At 43.2% G+C, this 18,197-nt stretch overlaps 1 protein-coding gene across 2 annotated transcripts in view; it reads right to left on the bottom strand.

The window, feature by feature from the left end:
* LOC141497102 (uncharacterized) overlaps window positions 1–18,197 on the bottom strand; it is a 28,498-nt gene continuing 10,301 nt past the window's right edge. For both annotated transcript variants that reach the window (XM_074199698.1, XM_074199697.1), the window contains one exon: window positions 1–16,938. In XM_074199698.1, coding sequence (XP_074055799.1) covers window positions 14,993–16,938 — 1,946 coding nt within the window. In that variant the 3' untranslated portion in view covers window positions 1–14,992. The remainder of the gene's footprint in view (window positions 16,939–18,197) is intronic.

Here is an 18,197-nt window from a genome sequence, read left to right as displayed (position 1 = left end):
GAGGCATTTGTTGTCACCGTTATCACTGAGATTTGGTGGGATACGCTACACGATTGGGCCTTTATTCTGGACAGAATTTTGGTTCTTGTCCTTTGTTATTGAAGAACAAAATGACATCAGTATGTTTGAGCAAATGACAGCGTGTCTGACTAGAGCTGATCAGATCAACACAAGCTTGGAATGCTCTACCACAGGCTGGGGACAAATGGTTCATGGAACCCCTGGGGTGGGTCCTCTACAGATGTCAGGTTTCCTTTGAGCTGCTTCAAATCTGCCTTCTTCATAGAGCATGGCCTCCTCACTGATGAGGGCACAGTATGCTGGGCAGTCTTGTGCCAGGGACAGATAGACACTATTCAAAAAAAACCAGGATTTTTTAAAACTTATCTTTTTTATTCAGAACAAAGTCATCAAAAAGACATTTCAAAATACAAACAAAAAAGGACTGTTTATGAAACTATCAAGTTGGGGGGGGCAAGAATAAAAATTGCTTAACACCAATAGGACCACAAATTTCTCACTTAATTTCTGAATCATTTTTAAAAGTCTGAAACTATTTTTTTAGGCTTTTGCAATGCAAATGGGGTTAAGTGGCTTGCCCAAGGCCACACAGCTAGGTAATTATTAAGTGTCTGAGGCTGGATTTGAACTCAGGTCCTCCTGACTCCAGGGCCGGTGCTCTATCCACTGTACCACCTAGCCACCCCATGACACTATTAATATGTAATTTTCTGTAAATGTAGTATCATTGCCATTTTTTTCTGAGTTCATTTTCATTGCACCTAAAAACATAGTTTTGGGGGCACTTTTGTACTTTCTTCTCAGTCCTCTATGATAATAGTCTAGACTCTGCCAAAAGCTGGGAAGTTAATGACTCCCTGACTTGCTTTAATGATTGCATCCTTCAGAAGATGGAGGAACCCACAATGGGAAATTCTATTCTTGAGCTCCTCTTCACAAAGAGGGGAAAATAGGTAAAAATTTTGGGAGAAATTAAGTGACCACTTCAAGTCGGTGATAGAATAGAGGAAGTATGGGCATTCTCAGCCAGAGGTCCTCAACTTGGGGAAAGCAGGCTTTAAAGAGTTCAAAGGAAACCCAGGTAGGCTCCCTGGGAGAAATAAAACAAATGATAAAAATATCTGAAGAACTACACCCTTGGGTCCATAAACAGCCAACAGACCTAACTACTGAGTGAACAAAAATGGGATCAATACCACAACACAGGAAAATAGTGAATGTTGTCTTGGCCTTCAAAAAAGGGAAGAGAATGGTATAAACTATAGGCAATGAGACTGACTTTTTATCCAGGGTAAATGTTAGAAGGACTCTCCTGGGTGATGGCTGGCAAGCACTTAGAAGGGGACCTAGGACTTAAAAAAGGTGGTCCAGTGCCATCGAGAACAAGGCATTTCCTCCTAGATAACAGTCCCTCCCTTATATAGGTGTAAGGTACCTATGGGATCAACTGGAGGCATCTTTAATATGAAATCGACTGTTTCATCTTCCAAATATTTCCAGTAAACTTGTTTGTCTCAAGACATAGAAATAATGGTCAAGTTATACAGAGTTCCACCTCCACTGGGGATTTGTCCAGAACCAGAACTTTGCATCTCCAGTCACCTCTCACAGCTTGAAGAGAAGTGGAACTTGGAGAGCAATAGCATGACCCTCTCTGCATCTTCTTGGACGACTCGATTGTGCCCAGGAACCTCTTCATCCTGAAGGATCACAGCAGCTGGTCCTCATGCCTCTTCAGTTGACACTGCCTCATTTGGGTTGGAGAGTGGAGAGATCCTTCTTGAACCACCATTTGAAAAGAACACAGGCTAGCCATTTGGTTATTTCCCCGGCTGCACTCTTGGGGTTTCTCATGGCAGCAGAGTGAGGACCCCTACTCAAATTCTAATTAGTATCAATCAATTTGAAAGCTAGGAAATCTAGATAGTAAAATCACCTACACAATCATGAGAAGCTAGTTAGAGGCCTTCCACCCTTGTTTTCTTGTCTTGGTGCCCAAGATGGTGGCAGAGGTGACTCAACTGCTTAGAAAATCCCAATTTATTTTTTTTATCTCTGGATCAAGCAAATGACCACCTAGTCAGGATGTATATATATCCTGGGCCATCTCCTCCTGCTTAAACTATCTTATGAACTGATAGTCAGTGGAGATGCTCCATGCTTCACCCAATCCACGATCCCCCTGCTAATATGTCATTTTTGGCCCTCAAGAACAAGGTCTTTCAACCAATGAGATTCTGTATTTCACCATGCCTCTTTTACATATTTGGTATCAAAACCTATCAAAACAAGGTCTTGGAGGAAGGAGAGATCTCAGATCATGAGGAAGATCTGAGGTCCACTTCATTAAAGGGGACCATGGACCCTTTAATAAACATTCATTGGCTCATACTCTCTACCTTACTCTCTTTTATTGTAGGTGGGACAATTTTAATCCCCACAAATGCTTGCTAACTAATCAACTGATCCTAGATTGAAATAAGCTATTTTTTTGTACCAGGGAACAACTCTTGGAAATCAAAATTTTCAAAACTAATTTCAGCCTCCCCAGAGAAGAGGGAAATATTTCTTTTTGGGTTTTTTTTTTTAGGTTTTTGCAAGGCAATGGGGTTAAGTGGCTTGCCCAAGGCCACACAGCTAGGTCATTATTAAGTACCTGAGGTCAGATTTGAACTCAGGGACTTCTGACTCCAGGGATGGTGCTTTATCCACTGTGCTACCTACCTGCCCCACAAATATTTCTTATAGTAAAATTCAGTCTAAAGACAAGCCAAGGTCCTACCCTCTGCTAATGAGCTTCTGATGAAAAAAAACGAGTACCTTTTGGTGATCCCTATTTAAGTGATGTCATTAGTAGATTGAGAAATGGAAGTCACTCATCTATAATCTAAATAGTTACAACTTTGTGCACGGTTAGATTTACAAAATGCTCCACTTTCAAGTGCATCTTGGTACCTCATCTTTTGATCTAGTTTCAAGTCTACACTATCAAAGTCAACTATATTTAATTTCTCTTTCAAAAAATAGCTTTTATGGGGCAGCTAGGTGGCGCAATGGATAGAGCACTGGCCCTGGAGCCAGGAGGACCTGAGTTCAAATCCAGTCTCAGACCACTTAATACTTACCTAGATGTGTGGCCTTGGCAAGCCACTTAACTCCATTTGCCTTGCAAACCCCCCCCCCAAAATTAATTTGTTCCCCTTGGACCAATCTTCTCAGGAACAGTGCTACAAAGGGGACTCCTAGGCCTCACCCCAAATGCATCCCCCAGGATCTTCTGGCTTCTGTACCCAAGTTTAGAACCCAACCTGTACCTCACCAGCAATCCCTAAGGCTTGACTACTACTCTCCACCCCCAACCTCTCCAGTGCTATTTCAGGTTTGACATATTTTTTTTAGGTTTTTTGCAAGGCAATGGGGTTAAGTGACTTGCTCAAGGCCACACAGCTAGGTCATTATTAAGTGTCTGAGATCAGATTTGAACCCAGGTACTCCTGAATCCAGGGCCGGTGCTTTATCCACTGTGCCACCTAGCTGCCCTCCAGAAGATACCTTCCTTTTAGAACCCCGAATGGGGCATGTAGCTGGGGAGAAAAGCACACCCCTGTTCTCACTCATGCCTCCAATCTGCTAAGAATAGACTAATGGATGAGGTGCCCCTGCCAGAGTTTCTCTTGTGGGGGATTTATTAAAACCATTGGCTCCTTCAAATTCTCCCCTTTGTTAGCTTCCATTGAATAAAACTTAAATGTGAAAAAAATTAGTTCATGCACACAAACCACATTTTAGAAACCAAACACAAAACCCATTTAATCTAAAAAAATAAAGGCTTCAATCCACAGCTGCATAGTTTGGCATGGTCAGAAATGTATGTCTCTATAATTTGACTTCACCCCCCTCTTGGTGGAGGAGAGGCGAGTGGGATATTTTATTTTTGTTCTTTTGGCCTCTGGGGTTGTTGTGGCATGGAGCAGAGCTCCGGGTGACCCAAGGTGCTCTTCTCCCATCACTCTTTTCTGCAGCCCCTTCCCCTGCTTGGCTCCCCTCCCTCCCTCTCCACCCATTCTCACGGCATAGTAACACATGTATAATTTTTGAATTCCTTTCTCACCATTAGCTATTTAGTTTAACTGGACAACTTGGAAGGGGCTGGGGGCCTGGGCCCAGGACTCCTGCCCTCGGTGGGAGCTGCCTCCTTTCCACGTGCTCCCAGCCCTCTCACTTCCTCCTGTACCCCTTCGAGAATAAAGGACAAACATCATCACTGGGAACCCAGGCAATAGGGAGCCAGTGGAGTGTATCAAGAGATATGTGTATCCTTCCTACACTTTAGGAAAATCCCTTTGGTGGCTGAATGGATTAGAGTAGAAGAGACCTGAAGCAGGCAGACCCCTACCCCTACCCCACCCCCAGCAGCTACCATTGCAGTCCAGGAGAGAGGTGATGAGGGTCTACCCCAGGGTCGGGCTGTGTCAGAGGGGAAGAGGAGACATATAGGAGAGATTGGGGGGGGGGGGGATTGATGAGGAATCAATAAGAAATGCTGAAGAACTGAAATCCACAGGCCTTGGCACCATATTGGATCTGGGGGTGAGAGACAAGGAGGAGTCCAGGAGGACCCCCAAGTTGGGACCCTGGGAAATGGGAGGACGATGTTACCCTTTGCAGTAATGGGGGAGGATTTTTTTTGAATGTTATTTTTCAATTACATGTAAAGATAATTTTCAACATTCACCTCTTTATAAGCTCCACACTTTTCTCCCTCCCCCCTCCCCAGGACATCGAGTAATCAAATATAGTTATATATGTACAATCATGTTTAACATATTTCCATAATAAGGGAGGACTTGGGGGATAGGTACTTTGCAGGACATGCACTAGGAGTCAGTTATCCCCTGTGGAATGGGATCAAAACCTCAAAGTAGTTCACAATTAGAAATTCTAGGCCTGGGCCTGCCTGGGGTGGAACAACTTCAGCCTATGTTCTCCTATGGGAGAATCCCTGGGAGTTGGGGGGGCTTCTGTGTCCTCCCAACCCCTTCCCTTTGACCTGAGAAAGACTTGTAAACCTCAAAGGTTGAAAGACTGGGGACCTAGAGAAGGAAGAGTTTGGAACAGCCTGCTGTGGCAAAGAGAAAAGGAGTTTTCATCCCCTCTAGGGTTTTCTCTGCCTTTAGTTAGACTCTCATGTAAAACTGGGGTGATCTGTTGGCTTTGAGTCAAGGAATCCTTTGCTGGGATGACACAGCCATGATGCACTTGTAGATGGCTTGGGCCCCCCAACTGAGAGGTTGGGTCTTGACATGTATAAATGCAGCTTCCTGGACCTTCTCAGACTCAGAGCCTTTTATATTCATTCTTCCCTTGTATTTCCAGCAAAGAGGCGAAGAGAGGGTTTGTTTCTCCTACCCAAAAGCATAGTGGCAGTTGTTAGAAGCACGTGTCCAGGAAAAGCCCCAAACCTTGACTACTTTTTTTTTTTTAGGTTTTTGCAAGGCAAATGAGGTTAAGTGGCTTGCCCAAGGCTACACAGCTAGGTAATTAAGTGTCTGAGGTCTGATTCCAACTCCTGTACTCCTCACTCCAGGGCCAGTGCTCTATCCACTTCAACACCCAGCCTCCCCTCTTGACTACTTTGTTATGACAACTAGCCTTCTAGGTACCTGTGAACTGGAAATGCCTGAATTCCACTGAATTCCACTGAATGCCACTGGGCAAGAGAAGGATAATTTCTCTAACAGCCCCCTTCTCTCTTTCTCTTTAAATTTTATTCCTCTCAAGTTCCTTTTTTTGTGTGATTTCACTCATTAACATTGAAAATTGTCTCCAATTTCACGTCAGTCCCCAGCAATCTCAGGAAGTCTTTTTCTATTGACCCAGCAGAACCTTCTAGAGCTCATGTTCTGCTGCTACACCAGCCTTCAATGTCCAAAGGTCAACTCCATGTCACAATGTCTAGCCCAACTTGTGGAAGGACCATCCTCCAAGAAGTCACCATTGGGGTGGGGTCTTATGGATAGCAGGCATTTTTAACTCCATTATCCTGATGAGAGCATGGTATCCCAGAGAGGTGGAGCTTTTGCCAGGGTTCCTCAGACCAAAGTTTCTAGCTTGACCATTGCATCCTACTGCAACTCTACAATTATTACAAGTTTTCCCAATTTAAAAAACAAAAACTCCAACCCAGGCAAATAAATGGAGTTCTGTAAATTACCAGTTACTGAATTTGAATTCACATCCTGGGGAACACTTAGGAAGTCATTTAAGGGACAATTAGTGAATATTTAGGAAAGAAGTAGTCATTGCAGAGTCGCCAGACTTTCTATAGTTACTCAGCTAGCAGATCAGGGAAATGTAGAAGCTCCAGTTGTTCCTCCATTTTAGCAAAGTATTTGACAACATGTCTTCCATGGAAAAGATGGAGAGGTGTAGGTTGGTTTATAGAACTGTAATATGAATCTGAAACTCAGCAAGCACCTCAATGGCCACCCGAAAGTCCTCCAAGAGTCAGCACACATGGTTTGATGTCAGCTTGGGAGGGAATCTCTAAAACAGTGCCCCGGGAATCCAGCCTGGACTCTGGGCTATAGGAACTTCATCACTAGCACCTGGATGGTAACCTAGATCCCGATTTTATCCAGGTATGCCCCAAAGGTGAAGTTATCATGGTGGGGGAGGGTGGATTATGAAGAGAGACAGAGTATCTAGGAAGAGGCAGGCACACCTGGAATACTGAATTCCAGTCTGGGCTTCACAGATATGTGGCTGGAAATGGACCAGCTAGGGCAGCGAGGTAGTGCAATGGGCAAAGCACCATCACTGGAGTCAGAAGACCTGAGTTCAAGTGTGAGTTCAGACACTTAATAGCTGTGTCCCTCCCTAGGCAAGTCACTTAACTCTGCCTCTGTTTCTTCATCTGTAAAATGAACTGGAGAAAGAAATGACAAATCACGCCAAGAAGCCCCAGATGATGTCACAAAGAGTCAAATTTGACTGAAAACAACTGAACAATGACCAGCTGGGAAGCATGTAAAAGAGGGGGACCCAGGAAGTGAAGAGCCTTGTGTCCTCATCACTACTTGAAGCAACTGAAGCTGTTTATCTAGAGAAGTGAGGAAACTGGAGCACAGAGAAGTGAAGGGACTTGCTCAGGCTCATAAAACTAGAAAGGGTCTGGTGTAGGATCTGAGCCCATAGATTTCTGGCCCCAAGTCCAGGGTGTGATTGACTGTGCCTTCTTCTAACCTTCCCTCACCATGAAGGGCCCCGCCACCCTCCCAGACACTCTGGTTCCAATCTCAGTGTCATCATGCCCTCCTCACTCTCATTCATCCCACATGGCCATTTTCATATCTCGTGACTTTTATTTTCACACCTTTTCTAGGCATAGAATATTCTCTCCTCTCATGTAACCACTATCCTAATTATGGTCCCTATTGCTCCTTTCTGGACTGCTAATTGGTCTCCTTGCTTCATCTTTATTTACCTGAACCTATCCTCCCTATGGCTATAAAAATGAGAGGTTTGACCTTTTCATCTCCCCAAGCCCCATCAACTCTAGTGGCACCATTTACCCCTTGGCACCTAAAACTTAGCACATTGGTCCCTCCCTATAGTTCTAGCCTTCTTATCCACGTCTCCTCTACAAACACTACAATCCTGCCAGATAGCCCATTTGCTCTCCTTCACACTCAATACTTGTACTTCAAGCTTTGAGCCTTCCCTTGTTGGCCCCCACACTTAGAATGTCCTCAATTCTTCCTTCAAGTTCCTGGCTTCCTTCTAGTCTGTTCCAGTGGAAAGTCATTGGCTCTGGTGTCAGAGGACTTGGGTATAAATCACTTTGCTGTGACCTCAAACACATCCCAATTTCCAAAAGCCTTAGTCTCCTCAGTTAAGGTGTTGAACTCAATGGCTTCTGGGTGCCTTTCTATAAGAGATCTGATTTTAAACTCAGTATTCTGCCCATCCCTATTTTGTGCATGTTGTCTCCTCCATTAGAATGTGAGCTCCTTGAGAGCCCAGAACCTAGCAAGCAGAAAGTGGCTGTGATGGATTAAGGATCTGAAAGGAGAAACAGAGATTAAACTGCTGCCTGGCCCTAGACTTAGCCAGACTAAAACTGATCTGGATGCTTTTTGGAGGGTTTCAGAGTCAGTTTCTAGGAATGCCAGCTAGAAGTGGTCTTCTGCTGGGAGCTGGCTTCTGAATTCGTCCTCCACTCAAGTGGAGTCACATCTCCTACATCCTGCCTAGTCCCATACTCCCCAAGCTTCCATGATGAGGTTAGGTGGCCAAGGCAGACAAGATACATTCATTAGGCATGAAGTACATGCAAAAATCCTGGGACAAGCAAAAAGAAAGTCTGCACTCAAGGAGCTTATATTCAAAGGGAAGCTGCCAAAAGGGGGGAAGATCCTTAGCATAGGGGAAGAGTGGAGAAGTCCTCTGAGACATGCAGCCTGGAGAAAAATGGAGGAAGGGTCCCCGGGAGACAAGTGTGCTGCCCACACAAGCTCCAGGGTTGAAGTGATCTTCCAGGATTGAGATGCCAGCCTGAGGACTGCTTTAGCTTGGATGAGACAGCCAATGATACCCCTTCCACCTCAGTGGAAGCCTGCAATTCTTAGGAATCTAAGACCAAGTATTTCACTGACTTTCACCCTTCCTAGGAAGGAGACACGAGCAGCTGTTGTGGACAGTGAGTCAGCCAGTCGATAAGCATTTATTAAGCATCTAGTGTGTGCCAGGCAATATGCTAAGCACTGTGGAGACAAAGGCAAAAACATGAATGCCTGCCCTCGAGGAGCTCACAGTCTAACGGAGAAAGCATGCAAACACGATACACAAACACAATATAGACAGGATTGTTACTGTTATTGTTCCATCCCTTCAGTAGCATCCAATTCTTCATGGTCCCACTGGGGGATTTCTTGGCAGAGATACTGGAGTGCTTTGTCATTTCTATAGATGAGAAACTGAGGCAAACAAGGTGAAATGACTTGCCCAAGGTCACATAGCTAGGGTTTAAGGCTGGAATTCAGGCTGAGTTGGAGATAATAAACAGAAAGAAGCCACTAGTATTAAGGAGGAGTCAGGAGAAGTTTTTTTTTTTATAAGTGAGAAGGAAGCAATATAGAAGATGGAGATGAGAAAGGACAGAATTCCAATAATGGGGGGGGGGGGATGGGGAATGAATAGCCAATGAAAATGAATTTAGGAGATGGAATGTCTTGGTGAGGAACAACAAAGAAGCCAAGCCACTGTATCTAATGGTATAATGGAAGAAAGGCATAAAGTAAAGTAAAACAAAAAAGTGGGCAAACATTATGGAGGACTTTAAAATAAAGGATTTTATATTTGATCCTGGAGGTAACCGAAAGTCATGATCTGCTGCTTTAGGAAATCACTCTGAAGGTGACATGGAGCAGACTTGTGGCAGGTAGAATCATTCACAGAAGAAGTAATGAAAGCATTGTCGGTAGGGAAGCATCAGAGGAGAAAAGAGGGCATATTGGCGAGATACTAGAGATGAAATTGGAAGGTCTTGGCAATTGATCAGAGATAGGGGTAAGAGTAAAGAATTGAGGATAACACCTAGGTTACAATCCTGGGGCAATTGGAAGGAATGCTGTGGTTTCAACAGCCATAGGGAAGTTAAGGAGAGAGGGTTTTTACAGGTTGTGTTGAAGATGTCTTTGGGACTTTCATTTAAGATGTAGGCTAGGCAGTTGGAGATGTGAGACAGGAGTTAAGAGTTAGATTAGGACTGGGCCAGTAGAATCATCTGAAAGAAATAGATGAATTCATAAGAATTGAAATCACCAAGTGAAACAGTATAGAAAAAGAGGGCTTCAGACAAGGCCCACAGTTTTGATCTGGCAGCAGATCAAGGCAAGGTCAGAAAGGCAGGAGAACCAAGAAAGGAGAAGATAGCAGACAGAGTCAAAGGCTACAGAGGTCAAGGAGGAGTTTGGTGAAAAGACCACTGGATCTGGCAATAAAGAAAGCACTACAGTTCTGTTGGATGAAATCAGAAGCCAGACTGCAGCATTAAAAAATGAGAAAGAAGTGTATTTGGTCTTCATAAGTTCAGTAACAAAAGGTAAGCTTTGGATGGTGGAGAGTGGGGAAGGAGAAATGTTTTGCAGGCAGTAGGGAAACAGCCAGTAGACAAAAGAAATGAAAGATTTGTAAAAAAGAGAAATAACAAAGGGTGAAACATGGTGAAGAAGGTGGGTTGGAATGGGATCATCTGTGCATGTTGAATGATTCACTCTGGTGAGAAGGGTCAGTTTTCATGCTAAAGAAGGGTGGCAGCAGATGGCATCTTGGTGACATGAGACAGAAGGCTGGCAAATGGCCTAAGAATTTTTCAGTGAAATATAAGACTCTCAGCCAAGGTGAACTATGGCAGATCTGAGGGATGAAAGGGTTTAGAAGATATGCTAATTAAGGAGCTACAACATAAATCCCCAGCTCCTCTTAAAGTAACCCACTTTTCTTTGGGATAGCTTTCATTGTTAGGAAGTTTCTCCTGAGAGCAAGACAAAATCTGCCTCTTTCTACTATTCTGCTCTCTCAATGCCATCTTCTCACTAAGACTAAGTCTTCAGAGAGACTGCAGGAAGGGACTAGGGCTTGATGTTTGTCCTTCATTCTCTAAGAAGACCCTGATATCAGGGAGGTGATGTCATGACAAGCACGTGAATTGGATTTGAGTGTTGGGCTGCTGTCCCTAGTCACCAGCTTCACTTTCTCCTCCAGAGACATCTGGGTCAGTGGTCAATTATGATCAGGACTGGAGATGGCCTTGATGCAAGGCAATCCAGGTTAAGTGACTCCCCCACTATGTCACCTAGTTATCCACATTTTGACTTGTGTCCAAATGAATGGGAAAAGAAGTGATTGTTAGAACTTTCATCACACAAACCAAGAACTCAGAAACCCAATACTCTTTAGGTGGCTGGTGATTTTAGGCACCCCAGTGCAGTTAAGAATCATCTTGTATTAGTCTATACTTTCCCCCAATTTTTCTACTTGATTTTTAAAATCATTTTTGAGCTCTTCCAGTAAGTTTTTTTAGAGACCAACTCATATTCTCCTCTGCAGCTTCACATGTAGTGCCTTTTCTGCTATCCCCTCATAAGATGGTATTTTGCCCATCCTTATCTCCAAAGGTAACTTTCTGTAGTCCTTGCTTTTCTCTGATCTTTCTTGCTCATTTTGAATTTTGTTACTGGGCACTAGCCCAAGGTTCTCGTGTTGGGGGGAGGGGTCATAGACTTTCTGCACTGAGAACTCTAGAGGCCTGCTCACTGGCCTGAGGCCATTGAGGTTAAAACCACCAGAGGGTTCCTCAGTGAGCTTTCAGTGTTGTGAACACCAGCAGCTTGCTCTGTGGGCCATCTATGTTGGGAATACCAGTTGCTTGCTCATTGGGTTAAACCTTCTGGTTTGGGAAAACTAGCAGCTTGCTGAGCTGGGTCATCCAGTCTAGTCACACCAGCTGAATGGGGGTCTGAAGTAGCTGTGTTGGGAGTTTTCCCAGTTTGTCTGCTGTGCCATTGACTGGCTGAGCCTGGATTCCAGGCACCTCCACTGGAAATCTCTCGTGTGCTGAGAACCTCCAGTTCCCACCTTAGCTCACTGCACACAAACTGGTTTTGTTCCCTGTCCTGGATACACTCACATTCCATCAGAGACAGATCCTGCTGGAAGATGCTCTTTTGTGGATTTTGCCACTCTAAAACCTGTTTAGAGGTTTGATTAATGTTTCTGAGGGAACCTGGGAGAGCTTATGAAAGCTCCTAGCTTCTCAGGGTGGGCAGGTGGTGCAGTGGATAAAGCACTGGCCCTGGAGTCAGGAGTACCTGGGTTCAAATCCAGTCTCAGACACTTAATAATGACCTAGCTGTGTGGCCTTGGGCAAGCCACTTAACCCCATTTGCCTTGCAAAAAAAATTTAAAAAATGGTAGAAAGTTCCTAGCTTCTCTCTGCTATCCTTGATTCCACCTCCATCTAGTCCATGCCTTAAGGCTGGGAATGATATTACTGGTACATCAGAAACAATTTGGAGAACCTTGAAGAACCCCATTATTTTTAACGTTTTGAAAACTTAAGGTGCCATAGTGATTTAATTAATTACATTTAACTGAAAAGTGGTTTATATTCTAAATTGAATACACAATCAAAAAAATATTGATACACAGGACCCAGTCCTGCCATATGCTCTACACTTCTATCATGTACTGTTTAATTTTTGTTAGTTGCGCACCAAATTTAACAAAGTTCTAACAAAAAATTTGCTCTTTACTTGTCTTCTTTTCTTCTGGATTTGGTGTTGATAGCATATTTACAGTAAATATGAACCCTCTTCTTCCACTTTTATTTTTCTTTACTCTGTCACTTCCTGAACATTTTCATGTATTTGTAATCTTGTCATTTTTATGACATCATAATCCCCACACTCTCCCATATCACCATTTACTCAACCATTCCCTCTATCACTGGGAACCCATATCCTATTACTCTCCCTTCTCCAGTCTACCCTTCACAGAGCTGCCAAACAGTCCTAAAGTACTGATCTGATCACATCACTCACCAGTAAAGCTTCAGGAGCCCCCTTCCCCACAAAGAACAAAATGCCAGGTCCTCTTTAGCATTTGAAGGTTCCCCAACATGAGATCTTGTATTGCTTCTCTGAAAACAGGTTGTATCCCCCAGTAGAAAATAAAGCTTCTTAAGGTGGGCACTTTATCATTTCTGCATGTGACTCACCAGGGCTCACATAAGTTGAAGGAGCCTCAACAGCCCCTGAACAGGAATCCCCTTTAGAGGGGTCTGATAGAGCTCCTCCAGTCATGTGGGGGGTGGGGGGGTTTCCATTGTTGCTACTGCCTTGCATGATGGCCCACTCCACTTTTGGACAACTCTACTTGACAATGTTTTCCTGACATCCAGCTGAAACTGGCCTCTCTGCAACTTCCCCTGCTATTTCTGCCTTCCAAGAGGCAGGCCAAAAGAATAGTGTGTTGTTTATAAAGGCAAAGAATGAGAGAGTATCCTAAAGAAGAGGAAATAACTCTAAAGGTAAAGCAGAAATCAGACTGAATAAAAATTTCCTAGAGTGCTTCCAAAACCAGCCTTTCAAACTCGATAGACAGGACAAAAATGACACTTGGAGAATCATGGTCCTTTTAGGAGAAATAACAGCTCAAGACAAGGCTAGACTAAAGGGTTATCTGTTTAGAGTCCAGACTTGGGATCATAAACACAGAAATCCCCTAAAGTCCACCCCTCCCCTTCCCAGAAGAGGAAACAGGCTCCCAAAAGGTGATTGCCCATGGTCACAGCTAGCAAGTAGAAAGGGATGACACAGTAAGTGGTCCTCTGACACCAAGGAGATTATAAGAGGAAGACAGTCAAAGGGAGGATCTTGGAGAAAACCCAGCTTTCCCTCTAGGATAGGAGTGGGGAACCTTTTTTCTGCCAAGGGTCATTTGGATACTTATGACATCATTCACAGGCTATATTTGGTTAAACATTAAATGACCCCTAAAAACTCCTAAATTTATTGAATTTTGAGTCCTACCTGCAGTTGCTCCCACCCCTGCTCTAGGGACTGGGAAAAGATCAAGGAGGAAAGATATAGGATATAAAGAATACCAAGCTGGATTACACATTAGCACTGACTAGTTGTTGGACCACCAAGAAATCCTTTAATTCCTTCCCTGATATCATCTATAAAATGAGGATATTTGTCCCACCTACCTTACAGGTTTGTTAGAGGTTTTATAAGCCATGCTTTTTATTTATAATATTATTTATTTGAGAGATCTAAGCTAAAATTTTCAGCTCTGAAGATGGTAAGAGATTTTCAAAAAGAAAATAGTGACCATCACTATGAATTACCTACTAAAGGTAAAGGAGGATTTGGATTGAACAGCAATAAAGAGGTTCCCTAGTGAGCTTTGAGAGCCCAAAGTGCTTGATGATTATGAGATACACAGAAGAGATCAGTGTTGGATAGGCTGGAGTCTCAAGGATTGGCATTTTCAGTTGTTTGATTAGTGGGGAGATTAGAAGAGGCATCTGGTAATAATAATAATCTGGCCCTTGTTTCTGCCATTGTCAGATACCACTTGGTGAACTCTATTCAGTTTAGATGGTGGAGAATTGATGTAAGGACACTGATAAACTGGAGAATGTGCAGAGAATAGGCAAGTCACTGGATCCTGGGTTGGGGGAGAGGGAAACACTAGTAATATCATCAAGTATTTGAGTAATCAGTGAACAAGATGTAGTCATATATTCAAAAGACCATAACATGGACTTTTTCTGTTTGACCTCCAAGGACAGAATCCAGAGTAACAGAAGTTGTAGAGGAAAGGAGTGCATTGAGAGAAATTGGTTCCTACCTCCACAAGAGGTCTTCCAGCAAAGCATGAATGACTACTTATTAAGTCTATTGTAGAAGGTGTTCTTTAGGTGTAAGTTGGACTTATAGGTTCTTTGAGGTTCTTTATGCTAACATTGGAGCTCTCTGATAGGGAAAGCATTTTCATTTTTTTTTATATGCTCTAGCTAAAATTCTTCTAAGCATAAAAACTGGACAAGATGAGCAGAAGGCCATGCCTCTACTTAAGTGATTTTGTGATTTTCTGTCTCTAGAAAGTGTAAGAGAAAGCAATTGACTGTTAAAAGAACTGTATAGATGTGGAACTGAAGAATGAGGGGTGGTGGGGTGAAAGTGTGGCAAAGTCATCTGCTGTAAATGTAGACACTGGGGGAAATGAATGAGCTGAGACCCAAGAAAGAAAATGGTTTGGAATGGCCATTATGGGAAATGTGATACTGACTTGCTTTGACTAGATTTCCTTTGGTTTAAATTCTCTATGGTAAAGTATAGTGTGTAATCTGGCTGAAATTCTCATATTCATTACATTCAAAAGGTTTTTTTTTACCTTCCTAAGGCTTCTCTCCAACTTGTGTAGTATATTGTGGAATAAGGTGTTTACTCAGGCAGAGGGCATTCTCACAGATGTTGCATTCATAAGGTTTCTCTCCAGTGTGAATTCTCTGGTGTCGCATAAGCTGTGAGCTCTGGCGGAAGGTCTTCCCACACATACTGCATCCATAAGGCTTTTCTCCAGTGTGAATTCTCTGATGCTGTATAAGTCCTGCACTCTGGCGAAAGGCCTTTCCACACTCATTACATTCATAAGGCTTCTCTTCAGTGTGAATTCTCACATGTTCAGTTAGTCTTGTTCTCAGGCGGAAGGCTTTCCCACACTCATTACATTCAAAAGGTTTCCCTCCACTATGAATTGTCTGATGTCGGCTAAGTTCTATGCTCCGGCGGAAGGCCTTTCCACATTCATTGCACTCATAGGGTTTTTCTCCAGTATGAATTATCTCATGTCGAGTAAGGTGTTTACTCTGTCGGAAAGCCTTCCCACATTGATTACATATATAAGGTTTCTCTCCAGTATGAATGATCTGATGTCGAATAAGCTGAGATGTCTGGTGGAAAGTCTTCCCACATTCTTGACATTCATAAGGTTTTTCCCTGGTATGAATTATCTGATGTTGAGTTAGTTGTGAGCTCCGGCGGAAGGCCTTTCCACATTCTTTACATCCATAAGGTTTTTCTCCTGTGTGAATCCTCTGGTGGACAGTAAGCCAAGACTTTTGCAGGAACGTTTTCCCACACTCGTTACATTCATAAGGTTTCTCTCCAGTGTGACTTCTCTGATGTTGTGTGAGTCCTGTGCTTCGATGAAAGGCCTTCCCACATTCTTTACATTCATAAGGTTTCTCTCCCGTATGAATTCTCTGGTGCACCAGGAGTTGTGAGCTCTGACGGAAGGCTTTTCCACAATCATTACATTCATAAGGTTTCTCTCCAGTATGGATTCTCTGGTGTTGTGTGAGCCGTGAACTCCAGTGGAAGGCCTTCCCACATTCTTTACATACATACGGTTTCTCTCCAGTATGAATTCTCTGATGTACAGTAAGCTGTGAGCTCTGATGGAAGGCTTTCCCACATTCATTACACTCATAAGGTTTCTCTCCGGTATGAATCTTCTGATGTTGCATAAGTCCTGCACTCTGGTGGAAGGCCTTCCCACATCCCTGACATTCATACGGCTTTTCTCCAGTGTGAATTCTCTTGTGTATTGTAAGCTGTGAGCTTTGTCGGAAGTCTTTTCCACATTCGCTACATTTATATGGTTTCTCTCCAGTGTGAATTCTCTGATGTCCTGTAAGCTGTGAACTCCGGCGGAAGGTTTTCCCACATTCATTACATTCAAAAGGTTTCTCTCCAGAATGAATTGCCTGATGCTGCGTAAGTCCTGCACTCTGGTGAAAGGCCTTCCCACATTCATGACATTCATACGGCTTCTCTCCAGTATGGATTCTCTTATGTATAGTCAGTTGTGAGCTCTGGCGGAAGGCCTTCCCACAGTCATTACATTCATAAGGCTTTTCTCCAGTATGGATTCTCTGATGGACGGTAAGTTCTGTGCTCCAGCGGAAGCCTTTGCCACATTCATTACATTCAAAAGGTTTCTCTGCAGCATGAATTAGTTGATAGTCAATAAGACCTGAATTATAATCAAAGGGTTTCCCACATTCATTATACTTGGAAAATATCTTCTTTAAGCATATTCGGTGATATCTTCTTCGTCCCGGATGTAGCCTGAAGCTCTTTCGATGACCATCACGTTTAGGAAGATTCTGTTCTTTATTGTCCTGCTTTATTTGTCCCTCTAATCTTGAAGTACATGCTCCAGCTTTTCTGAAACTAGAGATATAGGTAACTCCCTTTGGGAGTTGTTCAAAGGATGCTTCTTCCATAGAAAGACCCAACTTTGGAGATGATGCGTTAGTCTCAGTCCTAGTATCGCCATCTGAAAGAAAATGCAAAATATAAATATTCTCCATTCTTTCAGCTTTCCTTTTTTAAAAAAAATTTTTTTAAGGCAATGACGTTAAGTGACTTGCTAAGGTCACACACTAAGTAAATATTAAATGTGTGTCTGAGGCCAGACTTGAACTCAGGTTCTTCTGACTCTAGGACCAGTGCTCTATCCACTGTGCCATCTAGCTGCCCCTCAAGCTTCTCTTTCATCCAATCCAGGTTAAGAATTTTCTTTTTCAGCATCTACTATGTGCAGGAATTGTGTGAAGTGGTAGGGAAAAAAAGTATGCATCCATTGAGAAGAATATAATAGAATGTCACCTTAAGATTCACAAAGAAACATGAGACGACTTGTCTAAATGAAGGGTGAACAGAACCAGGAAAACAATCTATAAAATTCCAACCGAGGAAATGAAAGGAACAACCAATAAAAGAGAATGGTGTTAACTTGTCATGACTAAAGATAAGCATAGGTGCCTCCTTCCCTTCCCTGGAAATGTCCCACCAACCCTCAGACACAGCACTGGTTTTGTTTGAGTGCTTAAGAGGAGTATTTCTACACATCTAAAACAGGTCTCAAATACCCCTGGTAAGGAAAGACCTCTTGTCTCTCCAGGCAGCCTCATTTCAATCTGAGACTATCCCAACAGATAGACATTTCCAACTTACCCAAGTCCAAATGTTCCTTTGGAAACTTCCAACCTTTACTCCTGGTTCCTGTCTTCTGAGGCCAAGCATTTATAAGTCTAAGATCAATTGTTTTAAGAAACAGAAAAGTCTTCTCTTTTCCACTATAAACCACCAGAGTTCTTTTAAGAAGCCCATGGTGAGCTGAGGGGGAGCACAGGCTGAGCACAGGAGGAAGACCCTAACCGTAACTGCATAGGGGTCTCCTTACCTACAGCAGCCTATAAGATCACACTCTCATGTGGGGGGGGGGGGGGTCACAGAACTGTCCTCACTTCTGTTCAGATTCTAGTTCATGGAAATTCTCAGAGTCAAGTATACTTGATTCTCAGCAGGATGACATGGTTTGGGGAGTTCTCTAGTTTCCTCCCATTGGTCTGGTATCTCTTCTCAGTCTTCATCACTATATTGTCCACCGTGTTCTTCCCCATATTTATGTGTATCCCCTAAGGCTCTTTCTGGATTATCTCATCAGCTCCAATGGGTAAATTTCCATTTGTATGCTGATGATTTCCACATGTTGTGTCTTCACCCCTCTCCATATCACCAACTGCCCATTAG

This window comes from Macrotis lagotis, chromosome X, assembly GCF_037893015.1.
Source record: "Macrotis lagotis isolate mMagLag1 chromosome X, bilby.v1.9.chrom.fasta, whole genome shotgun sequence".
Taxonomy (NCBI): Eukaryota; Metazoa; Chordata; class Mammalia; order Peramelemorphia; family Peramelidae; genus Macrotis; species Macrotis lagotis.
Note: the sequence above shows the minus strand (reverse complement) of the source record. Positions and strands in the feature narration are given on the sequence as shown.